We start from the raw sequence: 19,942 nt of genomic DNA, 5'->3' as shown, positions 1-19,942 counted from the left end.
GCGCCGGCGCCGTCCCCGTCCCGTGATGCCGCGCGGCGGCGGGCGACCGCCGGAGCAGCAGCGGGGCCATGGCGGCGCCGGCGGGTTCGCTGGTGGCGGCCGTGCTGGCCCACTCGGGCCGCCTCGACAAGGAGGACCTGGGCACCCGCATCGGGCGGCTCTCCCGCCGCGTAGAGGAGCTGAAGGCAGGGCGGGGAACGGGGCGGGGGGATGGGGACGGACGAGGGGAGCTTCGGGGAGGCAGCAGCCCCGGCGCCGCTGCGGGCCGCCTCGGCCCCGGGCGCTGGTCTCCGGCCCTTCTTTGGGGTTTTCAGGCCGGGCTGGGGGGAAGCCCGTCAGTCCGGTGTGCTGCCCCAGCGGCCGGGTGCGAGCGGGGCGGTCCGGGCCGTGAGAGGGTCTGTGAGCGCCACTCACCCGAGTGACGGTGTCCCCGCGGTGCCTCTGCCTCAGGGAGAAGTCTGCAACATGATTAACAAGAAGTATAACGAGTTCCTGCCCAGCATGCAGAGCGCCGAGGACTTGGTGTCGAAGGTGGACGGGCTGTCCAGCAACATCGACCTGCTGAAAGCGGGGATTGAAAATGAGGTGACAGCGGGCTGTTCTAGATGCCACTCCATTCCATCCCAAACCCGTACCCCCCATCTTGGCGTGTTGCAAGGGGGCTGGGGGAGGAGGACTCCCGATTAAGAACCCTGGATGATATCACCCCTAAACTATGCCTTTAAGGTGACACATGCTGCAGAGGTGTGTGTCACATCAGGGGTGTAGGTAAAGAACTGTCATTTAAGGGATTGGCTTCGTTTGCTCTCTGTTGTACAGTTGGAAAAGTGTGTCACGCGCCTCTCCTTCAGAAAAGGGAGAAGGATCGGCCTTGTATATGTCGGTGTGACACAGTAAGGGACCAGCCAAGTGTTGTCGCACAGTGATTTTGGGTAGAGTGGGATCCTAAATCATAGCTGTGCACATTCACTGAAGTCTTTAAGGACAAGGTGAGCAGCTCCTACAGGCTGGATGGCAGACCCACGCTGGTTTTTTGCTGTTTTCATTTTCCAACATCTGGGGTTCTGTAGCGATAATTAAGAATTAATTTTTGGCTTAGAGCAAGCTTTTTTGCATTTTAAATGGCTGCATTAAAGGAACACTGAAGTCCTTTTGAGACTAATTTTCCTTACAGTGCCTTTAAAAAACCTATAATGTATTAAAAGAGAAACCAGCTTATAAGTGTTTCCAATGCTCATAAGGATCTTCCTAGCAAGGAGTAAAATGGACAGAGCCTTTTTCCTCCTCAAGAAATTACTCTAGTAACAGAAATATTTAAATCTCATATCATTATCACTTTTAAGAGCGAACGTGTCTGATGATAACATTTACTTACTGTAAGCGAACTGAAAAGTTTGTTATTTTAGGTTCAGCAAGATCTAAATGTCGCTGTTGCCGAGTTTACTGAATTGAAGCAGCAACTGGAGCGAGACACGCTGGTTCTGAGTATTCTGAAAAAGCTACAGGAGGTGAGGAGGGGGAGCAGCTTAAAATCACAAGTGGTAATCGTCTTCTCTGCTGCTCATTCTATGGCATTATTCTGGTCTTCTCTTTGGAATGACTGTCTGTAGCTCCCCTCTCTCTAGCTGTGTGGTTTAAAAAATTATAGTCTAATAGCAGATATAAAGCGGCATATCTAATTGATTGTTACAGTTTGATACAGCTATTAAAGACTACAATACTGCACTGCTGGAAAAGAAGTATGTTACAGCAGCTCAACAACTGGAAAAGGTAACAATAATTTCTTAAGCGTATAACAATACTGTTCATGTATACTTTCAATAAATTTCACAAGATGCTTTTCATTAGCAGGGGCAACACTTACCCACGTTTTGTGTTTGATCTTCACCAACAGGCACGAAGCAGCCTGAAAATGCTGGAATCCCGCAAGGGCTTTGAGCTGAAGATCCTGAAAGCACTAGGCACAGAGCTCACCGTGCAGACTCAGAACATGCTCTATCATCTAGGAGAAGAATGGCAGAAATTAGCTGTATGGAAGCTTCCTCCTTCCAAAGGTACGCGCAATTCTAGCCTGTTTCACTATGTTTGCTTCACTATTGGAAATGCCTGGTTTCAAGCACCTACAAGATAGGAAATACAGTAATACTGTTGAATGAAGGTTGGTTTAAGGAGCACTTTCTGCCATTTACATAACCTAATGAGCAGGACAGGTGACTGGCAGCGTTCTTTGGATATCGCTCCACTCCTGGAGTACTTAGGTGCTACCAAAAGCAATCTGATGTAGTCAGTAGTTTTTAAAACAGAGTTTTGAAGATTCATCTGCCTCATCTGTGGTATTTCTTAGAAAACGTCAAAGCAGAGAGCAGAACAGCTAATTGCAAGAACTGCCTAAGAGTCTGTATGTTGCTGTCTGCATTGAAACGCCACCTTTTCATTTAGAAAAGAAAAAACCTTTTCCTTTGGATTTGACTTGAAATGGAGAGAAGGCGGCAAGGAAAGCTGTTTTCACTAAAGGTCATTCAATTGCAAGGCAACCAAAACAAGAATTCTCAGATCTGTTGTATCTCGGAACACGCTGACAGTGAGATGGTTCTTCTTTTCCTGTAGAAAGCAGCAGCCTGGAGTCAGCGATGCATTCAGAATTGCACTTGCGCACAGTGCCATCAAAGGAGGAGGAGATTGCTGGCCCACCTGTTGCCTCTGTGCTGCAGGCATTTGCTGTCCTAGGAGAACTGCATACCAAGCTTAAGATTTTTGGTAAGACAGACCGTGGATCCACATAAACATAGCTATAGTAGCCCAGGTGGATATGAGTTCAGACTTGTTTTAAGATGGATCTCGAGATCCAATTCACTTCAGCAGTACACTGGAAGGCTTCTTTCTCTCTTGGCTCGTGTTTCCCACTGAGCATGAGGCAAACACTCTGGTTCCTATTAATAGGAAATTATTTATCCTATTACTTATCCAGAATTATTTATCCTTTCCTGTCAATTTAATATACTGGTTTTATCTGTAGCTATATAGTTTCATGGTCTGATGTTAAAAGAGTTTTTTTCCAGTTACGGCCTCCTCATGTACCAAGAGCAAGCCTTGACTTCAGGCAGCCTCCTGGCTTCAGCATTCTTGGGTGTTGATAAAATAGATCAGGAAGCATGGCAGATGCTAGGACAGGATTTCGTGCTTCCAGCTGTTTAAGTTATTTTTCACTTTACGTTAAATATGCTGCTCTTTGTTAGGACTCCACATGTTTTACATGAGTGAAATAGTCTTTAGTGAAACCAAACACAGCGTTTTACTCACTAGAGCAAATTACCTGCCTCTTGCTGTTAGAAAACATCTGTTTTTCGTTTCTCAGGCCAGTTGTTGCTGAAATACATCCTCAAGCCGCTGATTTCATACCCATCTCTTCAGCCATTCACAGAGGAACAGTCAGATGTGTTCATCCTACGTTTTAAGTGTGAAGAGCCTAACTTAGATCATTCTTCTCCTATGGAGGTTTTTTACAAGATCCAGCTTGTTTTTGAAGTTCTCCACAAATATCTGCTGAGTAGGTATTTTCTCCCTTTTGGAATCAGATCTCGTTCATGTAATTGGAGCGGAAGCGTTCTGGAATATCTGGTTGTTAAGCAGTATTGAATTATGTGTAAGGTTTAAGCAGCTTTTAACGTTAACTTGTTACACTGTGCTCTTGAACAGCTTAGCACCTTGTCAAACTGGACTTAGCGGTGATCCGACATTCAGAGCTAGGAAAATGAAGGAGGAAATGTTTTTTCTTATGAACTAGTCGCTGCATTTAAGACCTTTACATGCCTCAGGTCTGAGAAGTGGAAGCCAGGATGCAATCCAGGGAGGTCCCTCGCTCAGGCTGGTCACACGCAGGATCTTCCATTGCCTAGAAACTGACCTGGGCTTTGCCAGCATTCCACAAAATAAACATGGCTGGAAAAGTAGGCCCAGTGTACACAGAAATCCAATTGTCTTTTGATCAGGTGGGCTATTCCACGAGCCCAGCACGTGGCCTGGATAAGAAGAATACCTTTGTTATAAGATTATGGCACAGTTGATAGATGCTGTTCTAACAGGAAGGACTGAACAAACTGCTGAAGGGTCTGGTCCAGAAAGCAGGTGTATTAAAATCCATTTCTTGTGTTTTGAATTCAGATGTGCCTCTTGTGCAGCCTGCAGAAGATAAAAAGGAGTGCAGAGTTACACTCGCAGAACTGCTAGGCGATATGATATGGGAAGAGTTATCAGACTGCCTCATTCAGAACTGTCTGGTGAATTCAATCCCAACCAATAGCAGCAAACTGGAGCAGTATATAGAGGTAAGCCTCAAAATTCAGGTCCGTATAGTGGAAATGCCAGATAGCCAGCTTCGACAAAAACCTGTGTTTTGCTAACCCAGAATTACATATTTCTCTCAGTTAAGCTATGGCTTCTTTTTCCTGTCAGTCTCTAATCCATGGAACTTGGGCCATATTTAGTAGGACTTGGAGACTTTCAGGGTGTGCGACGTAAGGCGCTTTGTGGGAGGTAGAAGATGATGATGTGGCAGTACTGCTTCCCTGGGTGGTTTCCTGAGGTCTGATTGCTCAGTTTGTATTTGTCGTTAATGATCACAGGGGTTTCTTGCATAGGACGTGCATTTCTAGAAACTACATACATGAAACAGAACTTAACTGCTAGTGAAGAGTGCTCCTTTTCCTGGAGAGGGGGCTGTTTCAAAGAGAAGCAGTCATAGGATAAACGTGGTTCCTTTGCCCCAGGTAGCCTAGTGTAATGACATTTGATCATCTTGCTCCTCTGTTTTTTTAATTAGGTTGCCAGCACAGTCAGAGGGACAGACCTGCAGTTCAAACACTGCATTATTGTGCGATCATGACTCCCAGCTGAGACAGCTTTTTCCAAAAGATTGCTGAAAAGCTGTTGGATGGTTAGCACCCTCTAAAACCTACGTTCAGCCTTTGCTTTCAGCTGAGTGGAAGAGTTTATACCCAACTTTGATTTTAGGAAACTAAGCTTATGTACAATGTTTGTCTGCTCTTCTCAGGTGATTAAATCCACAGAGGAGTTTGAAAAAGCCTTAAAGAACATGCATTTTTTGAAAGGAGACACGACTGATTTACTGGAATACGCTCGTAATGTCAATTCCCATTTTGCTAACAAGAAATGCCAGGATGTGATTGTGGCAGCCAGAAACCTGATGACCTCAGAAATACACAACACTGTAAAGGTGACTGTTGATGCAATACACTGTTTTTCTACGTAGAAAAATAACTTAGCTGTTGAAGGTTGTTGACTCGTCTAGGACAGTCAAGTCCTTTTTTTGTGGAGCACTGAGTACTCTTGATTGTTTGGGGATCGTGGTAACAGCAGTTTGAAAGCTTTTTTTAATAGACCTTAAGTAGGTTATTCCACTAACGAGATGTTTCTTAAAATACTTGAAGTTTGCTTTTATAGGCTTTTCTGGCTAGTGTCATAAGCATAATTAAAATTGGAGGATTACTTACAGAGTTGCTTCTAGATATCCAACACTATATAGATTGTTTCGTGGTCTGCTGTGTTTTTCATAACCCAGGAGACTTCCAGCAGTCTTAGGGGACTTCTGCAGCCCTGTGTTTATCTTGAGTCTTAAGTTTCTGGCATTCAGTGTTTTGTAGTCTTGCACGATCTCCTTCCTGTGGGCTCTGAATTATATTACACCTCTTTTCTGTTTTCCCTTAGATCACACCTGATTCCTGTGTAGCCCTACCAAGGCTTCCTGGTCCTGCAACAGGAGATCACTTAAAAATGGAAAAAGCTTCTAAACTTCTGCATAACGACATGCTGAATTTGGAGAACGAGACTAAACTGAGCCAGTACACTTTTTCTCTGCCCACATGCCGCATCAGTTCTTCAGTGGAGAAACTGATGGAGCTGGCGTATCAGACACTGGTGGAGGCCACAGCCAGCACAGATCAGTGGTAGGAATTATATTCTTTGTACATATATATGTATATCTCTGTATCTCTCTCTCTGGCTCTCTCTCTCAGTGGGTAACTCTTAGGCATCAGATACTTACTGCCTTTAGCAACACCAAGCATCTATTAGTAGATTAAAAGAACTTTAAAAGAACAGAAGATAGTTCAATATTAGATTCAATCAGTACAGTCATTCTCTGTTCTAGCTGGAGGATGCATCCCTGGGTTCTTAGGGTAGGCTGGTACAGCAGAAACAGCTGCAGACTGTGTTTCCTGCAATACTTGGGTTAAGCAAGCCGTTTAGACTTACGTTTTCAGAGAATATTCAGGTACGCTTTGTTGTATTGCAGCTATTAAAGCAGTGAAAACATAGTAAGCTCCCTAGTGTGCACAGCATAGTTCACGGCTTCAGTCTTTTAGTTAGGAGAAACATTACCGCAGTGTTTACGTCAATGTTTTATCATGTGTTAGCCGTCAGTTTAGAAAAATCAAAACTATCTCTTTTTTTCAAACCAAACGGTAAGTGCACCCCTTCTGAGGCAAATTCTTGCTTTCTTTGTGCTGGGTGAAAGCAAAGAACTCCAGCCCTGGATCTGGCAGGGCTCTTCAGAGAAAACAAACATTTTGAGGAACCACATACAGTCTGCTTTAAAAACTGGGGACCACAACTGAATGCCCTTTAGCTACCAGGGCAGAGAAAGGGCTGACTATTTACATACACCTGGCGGGGGAAGGAACATTGTCCCCTTTGTTCCTGGGGTTTCACATATCTCCCTTCTGACAGGTGGTCCGAAGCTTATCTTTTCCACACTGAACTTACAAGGTCATCACAGCTTTTGTGAGAAGCCTTTGTGAACTTTTCCAGAACGTTACCTTTGTTGACTTCGCTGTAATTGATCCTGATGGTCTCTTCTTTGTGCCAGTACTTCACTACTAATAAAATCTTGTTTTGGAGAAGGGTGAGGATCACTTGTAAACAAGACATTAATTCCACTGACAAACTAACACGAACCTTGTTTTCCTTGTAGCTGCATACAGCTCTTCTACTCTGTGCGGAATATATTCCAGCTGTTCTATGATGTAGTGCCAACATACCACAAGTAAGTGCGTGTGTATTACCTAGGGCCTAGTTTGGAGAGAGAATGGTGCTATTGGAACAGCCCCGCTTGTCCCCAGGTTGTCCACCGCAGCCAGAGATTACAAAGGGCTTCCTCCAGCAGCAAAAAGCTCATGCTTTTAATCTATTATTAAATTATACCTGCTGCAAAATAGGTGCTGGAGAGTTTCTAAGTCGGCAGTCCTATAACCAAGGAGGTAGCTGCAGTTCTTGTAACAGTTGTGTTTGAATCCAGCCACATAACTTTGACACCAGGACTGATGCAGAGATTTTTCATGATATTTTTCCTGTAAAAGAGAGCAATAAAGATTGGAAGTATATAATTCTGTCAGAGAACACTGGACTATTACTGAGAAGGACTTCTCTCTTATCCTCACCATCGTGCTATAACAAAGCGTCTTCCTCTTTGAAAGTCCCTTGCTAGAAACAATGTGGATATAGCTCATGCTTCAAACACTAAAGCACCATTTCACTAGCTGTGAAACTCTTTTCCTCTAGATTCTCATGTGGATGCATCTTGTGTGCGTTAAATACTTTTGTTCTGGCTAAATATCTTGATTGGGCGTTGCCCACAGTTAGTTACTTGCAACACGTGTCTGAGGCAGACCGTGAGTTTCTCTAGGGCAGGCATAGCAATTATTTGAACAGAGCCAGGTCTAAGTAAATACATTTCTTCCTTTTCTCTTCCTCCTTCCTGGAACAGAGAGAACCTTCAGAAGTTACCGCAGCTGGCAGCCATTCACCACAACAACTGCATGTATATCGCTCACCACTTGCTCACCCTGGGACACCAGTTCCGATACCGCCTGACTAACATCCTGTGCGACGGAGCAGCTACTTTTGTAGATCTGGTACCTGGTTTTAGGAGACTTGGTAATCTTACCCTTCAGTATTGAAATATATTGATGGATGACATGATAATTAATCCTGGCGTTTGTTGCCCAATTATTTAATATGTGGCTACTGACTCGAGCAGTGGATTGTATTTAAGAGTTCTGGACAAGTAGCAAGGATGTTTTCTAAGTGGGGAAGTCTGACAGAGCATTACAACTCTGAGCAAGATAGCTGTTTAGGGCTTGACTCTTTGAAACCCCACTCGTCTTGTCCAGCACATAGTTCCAAGAACAGTTCATTATCCAGAGAGATGTTGTGGCACTCAGATATTTGGGGATCTTCTGCTCAGTCCTTTGATATTTTCCTTAGCTTATTCTGTGGAAACAAATTCTGAGGTAAGTTTGTAAGAGGAGCCTGTCATCCATAGCTAATTCTGCTACTCGTCTCTTTTTCCAAAAGAGCTTACCAAATATGTGACTGGGCCTGGTTAAATTGGTTCTAGGAGACTGTTTAGAGACTAGAAATTCCTTTAAAAATAAAACATAGCAAGTTCACTGTTCAGCACTTACAGTCTCCACATTGGTAGAGCAAATTTAATAATGGCTTAATTGCTTCTCTCTGCTTCTTTTTGCTCTTAAAGGGATGGAGTGTTTTCTGGCCCAAATGCGAGTGCAGAAAGGAGAAATCCTGGAGAGGCTGTCAAGTGCCAGGAATTTTTCTAATATGGATGATGAGGAAAATTACTGCGCAGCAAACAAAGCAATAAGGCAGGTAAGCAAGGCAATCAAAGCTAAATATCCCATTGTCTGTAGACATCCTTGGGAAGGAACAGTATGTAATCTCAGTCCTGAGAACTGTGCGGTGTTTCAACGGAGTGGAACTTTTCAAAAGAACAATTTTCTGGAATGTTTTTTTTTCCCTCCAGGCTGTGTCTTTTTGTAAAATTGAAGCATGCTGAGTTTAGTGCCTCTTGCTCTGAGTTGAAATGAAAAGCTTCTTAATCTTGACCTTTTGTTTATAGTATGTTTATGATGATTTTTATTTTTCAAGGAAAAGACCTGTCACACTTTTAGTAAGCCTTAATGCAAACTGAAAATGTTGCATTTTTTCCACAGGAATGTCTGCCCTATAGGATAGCAGGATACGTCATTGCCTTTTGCTTCTTTCAAACTGGTTTCTGACTATAGGTAGTTACCTTATCATTTAGTGCCTCTCGACACGTAGATAACACAGAGCTGTTATCTTCCAGGTATTGCATCAGTTGAAAAGACTAGGAAAAGTCTGGCAAGATGTCCTTCCAGTGAACGTATACTGCAAGGCTATGGGGACTTTACTGAACACAGCGCTCTCAGAGATCGTCACTAGGATTGCTGCCCTAGAGGTAACTGCATGAGATGAACATGCCAGGCATTGAGTGGTGTGAACAGCTAACATTTGTGACCTCTAGAAGTTCTTTTTGAGCTCAGGTTTCAGGGTAACAGTTGTCTTTCACAGAAATTATAATTGTGGTCCTCTATATGAGAAATGTTCGATACACCAATAATTCATATCTAATTGAGACATATATACTGTCATAGCCGTTCCGTGACTCTGTAGTGAAGGGGAGAGCCAGGGAGGTGGCTTGGTTTCATCTTAATTTGGATTTAGGTGTGTCACTCCTACTAGAAACGTTTCTATGAATCGATCTCTTCTTCTTTGTTCAGGGTACAGGAGTTAAATGGTCTCAAACTCCCATCTACTTCAATATGATTTCAATCTGTGCATCTCTAATCCTATCTAGGCACCAGATGCCAAAATCGCTGTGGCATTTCAAAGCGAGATTCTTACCTGTTCAAATCTCCATTTGACTCCCAGTACTGTGTTTAAGTGATTATCAGATTACCTTGGGTCAAGTACAACTATCCTATTACGTTTCTTAATTAAAACGTGTTTTCACAGCAAATGATAGAAATACGTTAGTGCATCTGTTCTAGTTGTAGTCTACATCCAAAGAGCCTTCCCACTGTGCATTAGGCCCGTAAGTCCTCTTTTCCCATAATGGCCGATTTACAGGACACTTGCTCAGGCCTGCATGAAGGCTTGGCTTTCATCATGGGGCTGGCAATGCCTGAGCAATTCCCTTGTGAACTGTTCAGACCTTCATCACAACGCCCCTGCTTTACAGTGAAATGCTTGCTATTGCCCCAAGATCCTGTTTAGAAACACAGCCATTGTCCTGAGGCAATCGCTGAGAACTTGCTGAAATAGCTGTTCATGAAATAAGTTATATTTGCTTGAGAACGTTAAACATGATCTAAACCGCTGCTTTCATTTCCCTTACTGCTTGGTGCTCCAAGAACATATCTGACTGCTCCTCTATTACCCATTTGTTCAATTCTAGGATATCTCTGCAGAAGACGCGGACAGGTTGTACTCTCTCTGTAGGACCATGGTGGAGGAAGGACCCCAAGTTTTCATCCCACTACCTGAAGACGACAAAAATAAGAAATACCAAGAGGAAGTTCCAGTCTACGTGCAGAAATGGATGACATTCAAAGAGCTGATGATCATCTTGCAAGCCAACCTCCAAGAAATAGTAGATCAGTAGGTGTCTTCCTTTCTTCCTTTTCAGTTAGTTGTTTCCCCAGTAACGGGGAGCTGGGAAGCGGTCTGACACCAGCAGGGCACTGCACTCAAGGGATTTCGTTCATGTTCAGATGGAAGGCAATCACCGTTAATAAGGGTCAGATAATTGCTCCTAGGGCTGTTTCTTGGCTGTGTGTTTATAGTCCATTTCAGACTTCCTCATATGTTCAGCTGCCTCCTGCAAAGGAAAAGGCAATGATAAAAAAAGCAAGTTCCATGGAAGAGCCAACACAGAGTGATTGCACATCCCCCTTGGTTTCTCAAAGTTCAGAAGTATTGCACAGTAGGCAGCCTAGCATTTTGCCTACAGCGTTTGACGTTAGCTGCGCCTTGCCGCTGCAATCATTCCATGATCAGCCTCTGCTTTATAGATACCGTTTCTTACTTTTAACTTGCAAGGGGGATTTATCCGAATTATACGTGAGGATTTGCATAATTACTTCTATTACTTTAGTTGGCATGAGTTGTCAGAAGCTGGATATTCCCTGTTCACAGCTGCCTCACATACATCTGAATGGCAAGAAAACATACTGTCCTCAGCAGGCAAAGTGAAAAGGCACCAGCCATGGAGAAAGCACAGAGGGAAGGCAGTTCCTCTTCTGTGCCCTGCTCGTTGCTGCTGTTGGAACCGCGTTAGACACCAAAGGTTCCCAACCTAGGCACAAACCATTCCTTTTTTTTCCTCTGCTGTTGTTTGGGAGGTGAATGGGGATTCTGCAGACAGGCTTTAGGCTTATTTTGGAGAAGGAAGAGGCACAGCTAATGAGTGCAAGAGTCACCTCACAACCTGTTGCTTTTTATGCCTAGCTAAACAATTCTGGACTCAAGGTGCATGCGGCTAATAAGCTGCTAACTGGATTTGTTTTGCCGTCAGACTTACTACTGTAACAAGTGCTCAAAAGGCTTGTTTTAACATGACATTTCTGTGCAGTTTGGTTAAATAAAGATCTTTCTCTTCTTTGTAGGTGGGCAGATGGGAAGGGGCCTCTTGCAGCTGAATTCTCCGCAGCTGAAGTGAAGAGTCTGATCCGAGCCTTGTTCCAGAACACAGAAAGGAGAGCAGCAGCACTGGCCAAGATTAAATAACTCTCTGTTCGCTCCTACATGTTGCGTCTTCTGATAAAGCAAGAGCAAACTGAATCTTTCAAATATTTTTTTGGATTTGACCCTTATTGTTTGTACTGGTATAAAAAAAAAAAAAGCTTAGCATTAGGTAAGTGCTTCCTGGAGGCTTGACTGAGTGGGGAGAAACAGTTCCTAGCTCAATATTTGTAGGGTGAATAGGATGGCTCTATGAGTCTGGGACCAAGAAATCAGAAGTGGATAACACATGAACACTAACTGCTTATGCTCCATCTGCCGGGCAGATGCAGTTTGGGCTTGAAAATTCAATCTCCTGCCATGCTCCCTAGAGGTCTGGCCAGATCCAAGTTTTCTCTCATGGGCTGGTGGGTGTACAGTCCTGGTAAAGACGACATGCTTTTTATGATGTTTGCTAATTTCTGTTCTCTAGGATTTAATCTTCCTGTTAAGCCCAGCATAGAGAAATAAATCAAATCATGTATCCGACACCTCTTTGTGAAAACAGGCACTCTTGTCAGATGGGCCTTTCAGGCAAGGCACAGCATAATGTCATCTCAAGCTTGCTCTCCTAAGGGTCTCACAGAGGGATTTTTATTTCTCAATAGTGATCTTACCTATGCAGTTTTACATCAGCGGGCACTTAGCCCCTTTGTGTCTTACCTCTTCTGTTCCTGCAAATCATGTGCGAAACCCACAGACTTCAGTAGCTTTTGATATCCTTCTGAGAATGCTGAAGTGCCAAACTTTGCTCTTTCCCACCTCAGGTTTCCCTGAAGAGCAGGCCTCAAGAGTGAAAATTTAGGGGCGGGAAGAAGAAAGATGAGACCCTGTTCTGAGCAAACTGTTTATCAAGTCACAGGGTTTTGCACAAGTAACAAAATTCCTCATGGCTTTATTTCTCATGGAAAATGTCTTAAAACGGACTTAGAATTTTTCAATCTCACTTGCCAGCTGTAGAAACCAGTTCAGCTCCTTCCTTTACTTTTTTGTTGCGTGTGAACTAGGTAGGTCTGGCATCTGTTGTCTTTCTGGTAGTAAATTTGCTGTCCTTTAAGAATAATCATGAAATTGTTTAGATTGGCAAAGACCTTTAAGATCACCAAGTCTAACCGTAAACCCAACACAGCCAAGTTCAGCACTTAACCACATCCCTCAGCACCACCTCTACGTGTCTGAAATACCTCCAGGTATGGCGACTCAACCCCTTCCCTGGGCAGCCTGTTCCAGTGCTTGACAAGGCTTTCAGTGAAGAAGCTTTTCACAATATCCAATCTAAACTTCCCCCAGCACAACTTAAGGTCGTTTGAGAGAAATGTAAAGGAATATAAAAAGGGAGTGAAGCGTGCACTCGTAGCATTATTTTTTAAGTTACAAAAGGCTATGTTTGAGACTGAGAAATGTACGTTTCTTTTAATTGAAAAACTCACTAAGAACATTCATTAAAACTGCCCAGAGGCCAAGATGTGCCAGTTGCTGCACGCGTGGAACAAGGTATTTCCTACCATGTAGTGCTTGCAACCTGCTTACAAAAGTTTCAGTCACGGAGCTTAATGTTTTAATCTGTTATCTACTGTTGTATTGTTTTCATTTGCAGTTTTGTCTGACTTCTGTTCACATTTCTAAGCACTGGTGCAGAGCCTGAGTCGCAGCTGGCTTTCACGGTGCACCTAAGGCATTGCAGAACTGAGTGGCTGGGCAGTTACACCGAGTCCAGCACATGGGGATGCAGCAAGGGAGAGAGATAGTAAAGCAAAATCTGACTGCCACTTAAACCTTGAGCTTTTCCTTTTCTTCCCCTCCAAGTAATTTCTCTGAGTGGTCCCATAACACTTGTGTCTCATGGGATCCTCTGCCCCTTTACACACAGCAATCAGAAAACCCACGTATTTTGAAAAAAGCCTCCCATGTGGACTGTTCACAGAAGTGTAATTTGCTATTTTCTTTAATAAACTATTTATACTGAGCACATTTTCTAGTGTTGTCTGGGGATTCTGTTAGGGTTATAGTAACACAGTATGAATTAGTCCTGGACCGTTCTCCACTTACTACGTGGAAAGGGCAGTGTTGGTATCTGGCACCTCTTCTCTACTTCTAGTAGATCTAGTAAAAAAAAGCAAAACCAGAATCAGTACCATAAAAGAGGTTGTCCCAGAGGTTCATGCATCAAGGGTGAGCGTAGGATAGTGGAGAAAAGAGTTAAAATAGGATGCTAGCATTGAGATTGGTCTGTGCTACATGCACGGCTGTAGGTCAGGCTGAACATAGACCTTTGTTTGCTCCAGCTTACCTCTGTGATGTGATAAATCCACGGCAGAAGCTGAGCCACATTGGTATAGACCCCGGGGTGGCTGGGTTCAGCACAGCCCTGGCCCCAGCTCACAATGCCTACTAAGCGCCACGTGAATCCATCCTGGCAAACCAGGGGGCCACCGCTGTCACCCTGTGAGACAGAGCAAGGACTGATGAAGCAGCTCTGCCCCACCAGCAGCTGGGATGCGGACCAGGCTGCCTTCTCCCGTATCAGCCATACGAGCAGCTGAAACATGGGTACAACAAGTAGCCTGTGCCTCCCTGCAAAGGTTTCCATGTTCCTTCTGTGAAAATAGGTAAGCCTCAGCCCAACATCGACGCCTGGGGCACTGCGGGCTCCATGCTGCAGCGCAAGATGCAACGGGCCCAGCTATACCCATCACAGGCTGTTTGTTACTGGAAGCTATTGCCACAAAACCGAGCATTTGCTGGAGCAGAACAGAGACATAAAACATATCAGTCCTTTCCACGCCTGCTCTGCACACACAGCATACGCCCGTCACTCCAGTACCTGGCACGCATCTATTTTCCCCCGCAGGTAGCCGGCACACAGCATCCTGGCAGTGAGCTCGCCTGCGTACATGCACGAACTATTGCACCTCTTGGTTCCGATCAAGGGAACGAGAGCTTCCTTCAGTGTCTCCGTGACCTGCCCTGGGGAGGGAGAAAGAAGCCAAGGGGGAAACAAGATCTGCAGGGAACTAGAGGGGAAGAGCAGGGCAGCTAGCTGGAGAAGTCAGGAGATGGGAAAATTGGGATTACTTTATGGGATTAAATATGGCTGCTGGCGGGGGCTGTAGAGCTGCTGGAGCAGGGATGGGATGAAGGCAAGAGGCGGCATTTGCAAGATCACAAGTGGCATGGAAGGGGCCGGACAGGGCCAGTGGAAGGGGAAAGGCTCAGGCCAGTGCTGAGCAGCAGGGACAAGATGGGAGCTTACCTTGGTCTGGTCTGGTATAGCCCCAGCCAGAGACCCAACACGGGGTGCCCTGGAAGAGGTCCTGGTGGGAGGGTGGCAGACACACGGCACGGATGGCACCTGGTAAGAGGTGATTGGGTAAGTGCCAGGCCAGCGGGGACAGCTTAGTGCCGGGCAGGAGCAGGCAGGGAAGGGCTGCAGAGCTGCCAGCCCGCAGAGCCACTCAGCATAGCGCGATGAAGAGAAAGGCTCTCAGGCCAGCTGCTCTGGAGACTTCAGCTCCCACAGCCACCTTCCCAGTAATTCACAGCTCTGGCACAGCCCAAAAAGCACCACACTGCTGTGCATGCTGCCTCCCGGGTGCCGGGCTAGATATCCTTGAAGAGCTGCTCTGAAATGGCAGGCTCAGAAAAGGCTGGGGTTCGGCTGTCTCTTAACTGTGGGCTCAGACAGACAACTCCACAGACAGGAGAAGGACACAACAGCAGCTTACCTGAGAAGTTCAGGGGGACTTGGAGCTTCATCAGAGCAATGTCATAGTCTAAGCTACTGTCGTTATAAAGCGGGTGGTAAATTATTTTCTTTACCGATACTCCGGCCTCCTGTTTGATGGAGCCATGGGTGATAATGCCAGCGAAAACCAGCCAGGCAGAGGCTTGAAGCCGCCTGTAACTGAGCGGAAATACAGCATGCCTCCAACTGCAGGGCAACAAGCTCTGGGATAAGAACAGCTACACAGTGGCTCCAAGGGTGGGCGCGGGTGAGCCTGGAGGTACCTGTGCACACAGTGAGCTGCTGTGATGATCCATTCCCGTGCCAGCACCGAGCCTCCGCAGTGGTGCCGGGAGCCCTGGTACAGGCTGACCTGCCAGGGCCAGCGCCCCGGGGACACCTCCGTCCCCCCGACTACCCGCACGGCGCCGGGGCGCAGCCCACACTCTGCAAGGCAGCGGGGAGCATGTGTTCGGCGCAGGTCCTGCTGCCAGACCCTCACGCTGGAGGGCGCGGGAAGCATGGGAGAGAAGGAATCACTAGATCCCAAGCAGAGATCTCGGGGACATAGGGAAGGAGAGGGGCACTCACCTGAGCATTTCAGAGACACAACGCGACCTGATTCACAGCTGCTCCTGTACAGGAATAAGCCTCAGGTCAGAAAACACATGAACAAAAAAATCCCTGGGGCACTATGCAGCCACAGCAGTCCTCAAAGGGGGTGCTTATTGCACAAAATCAGAACAGATTTTGTGTTCTTAAGCCTGAAAAAGCAGCCTCTTTTTTTTGCAGCCCCACCAGCAAACTCTGCTTCCCCCAGGCCTGCCCTTACCTGACCTGCCACATGTCTTCCAGGCTGCCATCCCGGTGGGGTCTCACCTGAACGAACTCCTGTGTGTCATTCACCTTGACGTTCGTCAGGTTCAATCCTTCCTGGTGGATCATTCTGCAGAAGCAACAGTCAGTGTCCCAGGAAGGGCTGGGGACCCTGTCAGGGGGTCAGGCATTTAACCCCGCCATGGGAACAACAGCCCACAGTCCTGCTGCTCCGGCAGCCGGGAATGGACCTCCTTGGCAGGAAGAATTTTCTGCAGCTCTTCCCACGGGTCCCCGTGGCAGCCCAGCACCCACTTTCCACCCACATTCACCAGGGAGCTGCCCTGACAAGCCTCCCAGCCTTCAGCGCCTGCTTTTCCCAACATCATCCCCCTCGGAAAAGGGCGAGTGGGGGTCCTGTCGGCCACCTCCGCCATGCCCACCTGAGGTACCCGAGCTGCCGGCAGAGCAGGGTGCCCAGGGAAAGGCTCCAGCGCTTGTGGCATGCCAGGAGCCAGCCAGGGTGGCCTTCCACCTGCGCTTCCAGCAAGGAGTTTGCCACATTGATTCTGAAAGACACTAAAACCATTCCATTAAAGAAAACCTGCAAGTTCCCTTCCTCATAGAGATCTGTGCAGGGCCAGCATAGTGGCAGGTCATGCGCATGTAAAGAAAAAAAACCACAAGCCCCAGAAAAAGCCATTATAAACTATACATGAACCTATTCACATATTTTCAGTGCTTGTGTGGCAGCTCTACTGAGTGATTACACGCAAAGGAGTCCGGCAAGAGCTGCCTTTGCTGTAGGATCACTCCAGGCAATGAAGCCGTAATGCTGCGGAAAGCAGTAGGACTTCAAAGCAAAGCAAAACAGTTGCAAAATGCAGCTGAAAGCAGCTGGTACACAAGGAACATATTTGTTATTAAAGAGCATCTTTTACTACTCTTGCTGGCCTTGGCGGGCACTGTCCTGCTCCCCTCCTCTCCCCACGCTCTGTGGCAGCAAGCAAAGATATAAACCTCTACTGGCAGCTCCACGGACAACAGGGTCTTCCTCTTCACCATCACCACACGCTGGGATCGCCTCCGGCTCCGGCAGCGCAGTGAAGCCCTGGTCTAGCTGAGGCTTCCTCAGGTGTTTCACTTCAGGAAACAGAGAAGAGGGCGGAGGGTCACTGACATGGTCTGGGCAGCATCCAAGGATGCACGATATCGGGAATGGTCCTGCCCTGCCCGTTGGGAGAGGTGATGAGCCTCTCAATGGACACAGCCGCAGCTTGCTGCTGGGACCACAGCACCGGCAGCAGACCCCTGCTGGTCCAGCCACATTCCCCCATCCGAAGCCACAGCTTGCTGACCAAGGAGCTCCCGTGACCATCACCCTCTGCTGCTGGCATTCCAAACTCACTTCCCAGTTTGGTGGCCGGGCTCTGCCCGCAGCAGCAGGGCTGTCCCGGGGCAGACACTGACCTAGGAGCCATGTCCCAGCCGCTGTCCCTCCCAGCAGCACGACGAGCCCAAGCAGCAGGAACAGCCTCCTGACAGCGCAGAGAGTTTTGAGAGATGCATTAGCAGGATCTTTAAGAAACAGAGAGAGAAAGGAGATTAACAGAATCTCGTCCATCTCTCACAGCACTATCAAGCCCCTGGTGAAGGCCCTGGGTCATTATGCACCTCACCCGATCCTTTCCCTGCAATGCCAGGAGGAAGTGAGCTAAGGCCATGGATTCTGAGGAAGGTCAAGACTGAGAGGGGTCACCTACACCCAAAGCCCAAAACCAGCTTACCCACCATGTTCCAGGGAGACCTGTGTCCTCCTCGCTTCCCTCCTCATCTCTGCTGCTGGGCTCTTGCGGCTTTGCACGGCATCCTTGACGCAAGGTGGGTTGTCAGGAAACTGCTCAGGCGAGGCTGGGCTCTAGGGAAAGGAGCAGAGTAGTAACAAAGGCTGGGTCTGATGGAAGGGGACAAGTTTCAAGCGTAGACCCTGCCGCCCGGGCTGGTGCTGCAGCAGAGGGGCAAGGAGAGGAGGCGCTTTCTCACCATGATGGCTGGGAGCTGATCGCCTGGGCTGCTGCCCAGCTACGGGAGACAAGCACACGTGTTTCCTGGGAACCAGCTCAGGTTTCCCTCTGCGCACTCCCGTGCACGCCCACTGCACCACCGCCACGCTGAAGGGACCCCTTCTTTTGCGGACACCCCCTCTGCCACTGCCAGGGCCCTTGCAGCAGGTGGGGGTGACCGCTCAGCAGCCCCCAGCTCTGAGGAGCGGGCTGCTCAGGATGGGGAACCCCTGGGGAAACACTCCCATCCCTCCCTGGTGCCAGGTCAGCAGCTGTTGAGCTGCCTCAGCTCACAAACTCGTCTTCCACCTGCTGCCCCCCCCCGCCCTTTCCCCGCCATTATTTTGCTTAGGTGCCATATGGGAAACACTGAAAAGCAGTGGTGGCCCCCAGGCTGTCCGTACAAGCAGGAGCCCTGCTGGCAGTGAGCCCCAGGGCGCCGATGGCAGGAAAGATGCCAACCAACCACTCTGTGCTAGCCATTACGTTCAGGGAGACAAGACCTTGTGGAACAAAATGTCCTAAATCAGGAAGAGATGAGAAAAGACAGCCTGCAGCTGCTCTTTATCACCTTCACATCTCAAGCCAAGTGCCTGCCAGCTGTGATGTGTAAAGGGTGACTTCCCTGCACACAAGCTGCATTAGGGACATGCTGGTGGGACCCCATCACTCAGCAGGGGTCCCCACCCCTTGTGCGCAGAGACCTCCAGGGAAACAGCCCCGCCTCCGGGTCTGCTGGATTTTCCCTGCCGTCTTTTGGCTGTAGCACACAAAGATCAATAAAGGTCAAACAGCAGCTTTCAGTTCGGCTTACAATTTTCCACATTATTTCTTGTTGCTGAAAGCTGCCTGGCTGGTGCCCTTGCAGGAAGGGAAAACTTTTAACCTGTGCCTTGGGTACTGGCTCTCCCACATCGGGGCACGAGACGCTTTTCTTACCAACACAGAGCCCTCGCAGCAAAGGCGGATCAGAAATCGCTGGTGCTGCTGCGTCCGCTCTTTTCCCTCAGACCCGACAGATGCTCCACCACAGATATGACACCTGAGGCCGACAAGTGCTGCTCATCCCTGGCTAGCACACTGGACCGGACAGGGATGGCACCAGGATCGCCTTCATCTCATTGCCCAAGAAAATGAGGGGGAAACCAGCAGCTGCTGGCACAGGGCAGGGGAACACACAACTCGCCTGGTGCATAAACCTGCTTCTTGGCTGCCTGGCACCGGGAACCATCCTGGCCATAGCCTGCTCACAACCCTTGCTACTCCCCACTACACAAAACCACCCCAGGCTTGCGGCCAGGTTTGTAAAAGTCGTCAAATTCCCAACACACAAATATGAGCTCAAAAGTCATTATGGAAGCCAGACCCAGGCAGTGAGCTGCACAGCCAGAGATGATCACTGCCACCAGAGATTCCTGGTATGGCAGCAGCATCCAGAGTCCCTGGGAAGAGCCCCAGGTCCCCGCTGTGTCACCCAGCCTGTCTGCACAGGGACTTCACCAGCTGTGCCTTTTCGCTGGCTGGCCATACCCCATCCAGAAATACTAAGATAGCCTTCTCCAATTAAGTGAGTTAGAAGACTAATTTCCCCTCCAGGAGAGAGGAGACTGTGTACCGACTTCAGCGTGTCTCAAAAACAAAAGGCAGCTGAAGCAGACTTAAATAGCTGTCTCGTAAAAGAAAGACTTTTCTTATTTACATACTTCTCCATCCCCGAAAGATA

The 19,942-nt window shown here is 47.6% G+C and overlaps 2 protein-coding genes across 4 annotated transcripts in view; one reads left to right on the top strand and one right to left on the bottom strand.

The window, feature by feature from the left end:
- Positions 1-26: 26 nt before the first annotated feature.
- ZW10 (zw10 kinetochore protein) lies at positions 27-13,585 on the top strand. Of its 2 annotated transcripts, XR_012584069.1 has the most exons (17): positions 27-185; positions 451-585; positions 1,407-1,508; positions 1,693-1,770; positions 1,895-2,054; positions 2,608-2,757; positions 3,356-3,547; positions 4,162-4,325; positions 5,051-5,233; positions 5,725-5,963; positions 6,989-7,060; positions 7,781-7,950; positions 8,552-8,682; positions 9,161-9,292; positions 10,292-10,494; positions 11,502-11,749; positions 12,384-13,585. XR_012584069.1 is itself a non-coding variant. In XM_074561144.1 (16 exons), the coding sequence occupies exons 1-16, from the start codon at positions 69-71 to the stop codon at positions 11,620-11,622; spliced, it is 2,349 nt and encodes a 782-aa protein (XP_074417245.1). In that variant the 5' UTR covers positions 27-68; the 3' UTR covers positions 11,623-13,585. The 2 variants fall into 2 exon arrangements, 1 of the variants encoding a protein (XP_074417245.1); XM_074561144.1 differs by having other exon boundaries at positions 11,502-13,585.
- Positions 10,587-19,942, bottom strand: part of TMPRSS5 (transmembrane serine protease 5) — a 25,399-nt gene continuing 16,043 nt past the window's right edge. The window contains exons 2-14 of one of the 2 annotated variants that reach the window (XM_074561146.1): positions 17,948-18,074; positions 17,627-17,734; positions 17,177-17,299; positions 16,600-16,735; positions 16,173-16,286; positions 15,932-15,975; positions 15,625-15,787; positions 15,342-15,520; positions 14,870-14,968; positions 14,441-14,583; positions 13,907-14,059; positions 13,666-13,719; positions 10,587-10,714 (exon numbers count right to left, since the gene is read on the bottom strand). In XM_074561146.1, coding sequence (XP_074417247.1) covers positions 13,711-13,719; positions 13,907-14,059; positions 14,441-14,583; positions 14,870-14,968; positions 15,342-15,520; positions 15,625-15,787; positions 15,932-15,975; positions 16,173-16,286; positions 16,600-16,735; positions 17,177-17,299; positions 17,627-17,734; positions 17,948-17,990 — 1,314 coding nt within the window. In that variant the 5' untranslated portion in view covers positions 17,991-18,074 and the 3' untranslated portion in view covers positions 10,587-10,714; positions 13,666-13,710. Of the gene's footprint in view, positions 10,715-13,589; positions 13,720-13,906; positions 14,060-14,440; positions 14,584-14,869; positions 14,969-15,341; positions 15,521-15,624; positions 15,788-15,931; positions 15,976-16,172; positions 16,287-16,599; positions 16,736-17,176; positions 17,300-17,626; positions 17,735-17,947; positions 18,075-19,942 lie in introns of those variants that run through there. The other variant, XM_074561145.1, reaches the window with a different exon arrangement.

This window comes from Larus michahellis, chromosome 17 (assembly GCF_964199755.1).
Source record: "Larus michahellis chromosome 17, bLarMic1.1, whole genome shotgun sequence".
Classification (NCBI taxonomy): domain Eukaryota; kingdom Metazoa; phylum Chordata; class Aves; order Charadriiformes; family Laridae; genus Larus; species Larus michahellis.
The sequence above is the reverse complement of the archived record's forward strand: the minus strand, read 5'-3'. Positions and strand labels throughout refer to the sequence as shown.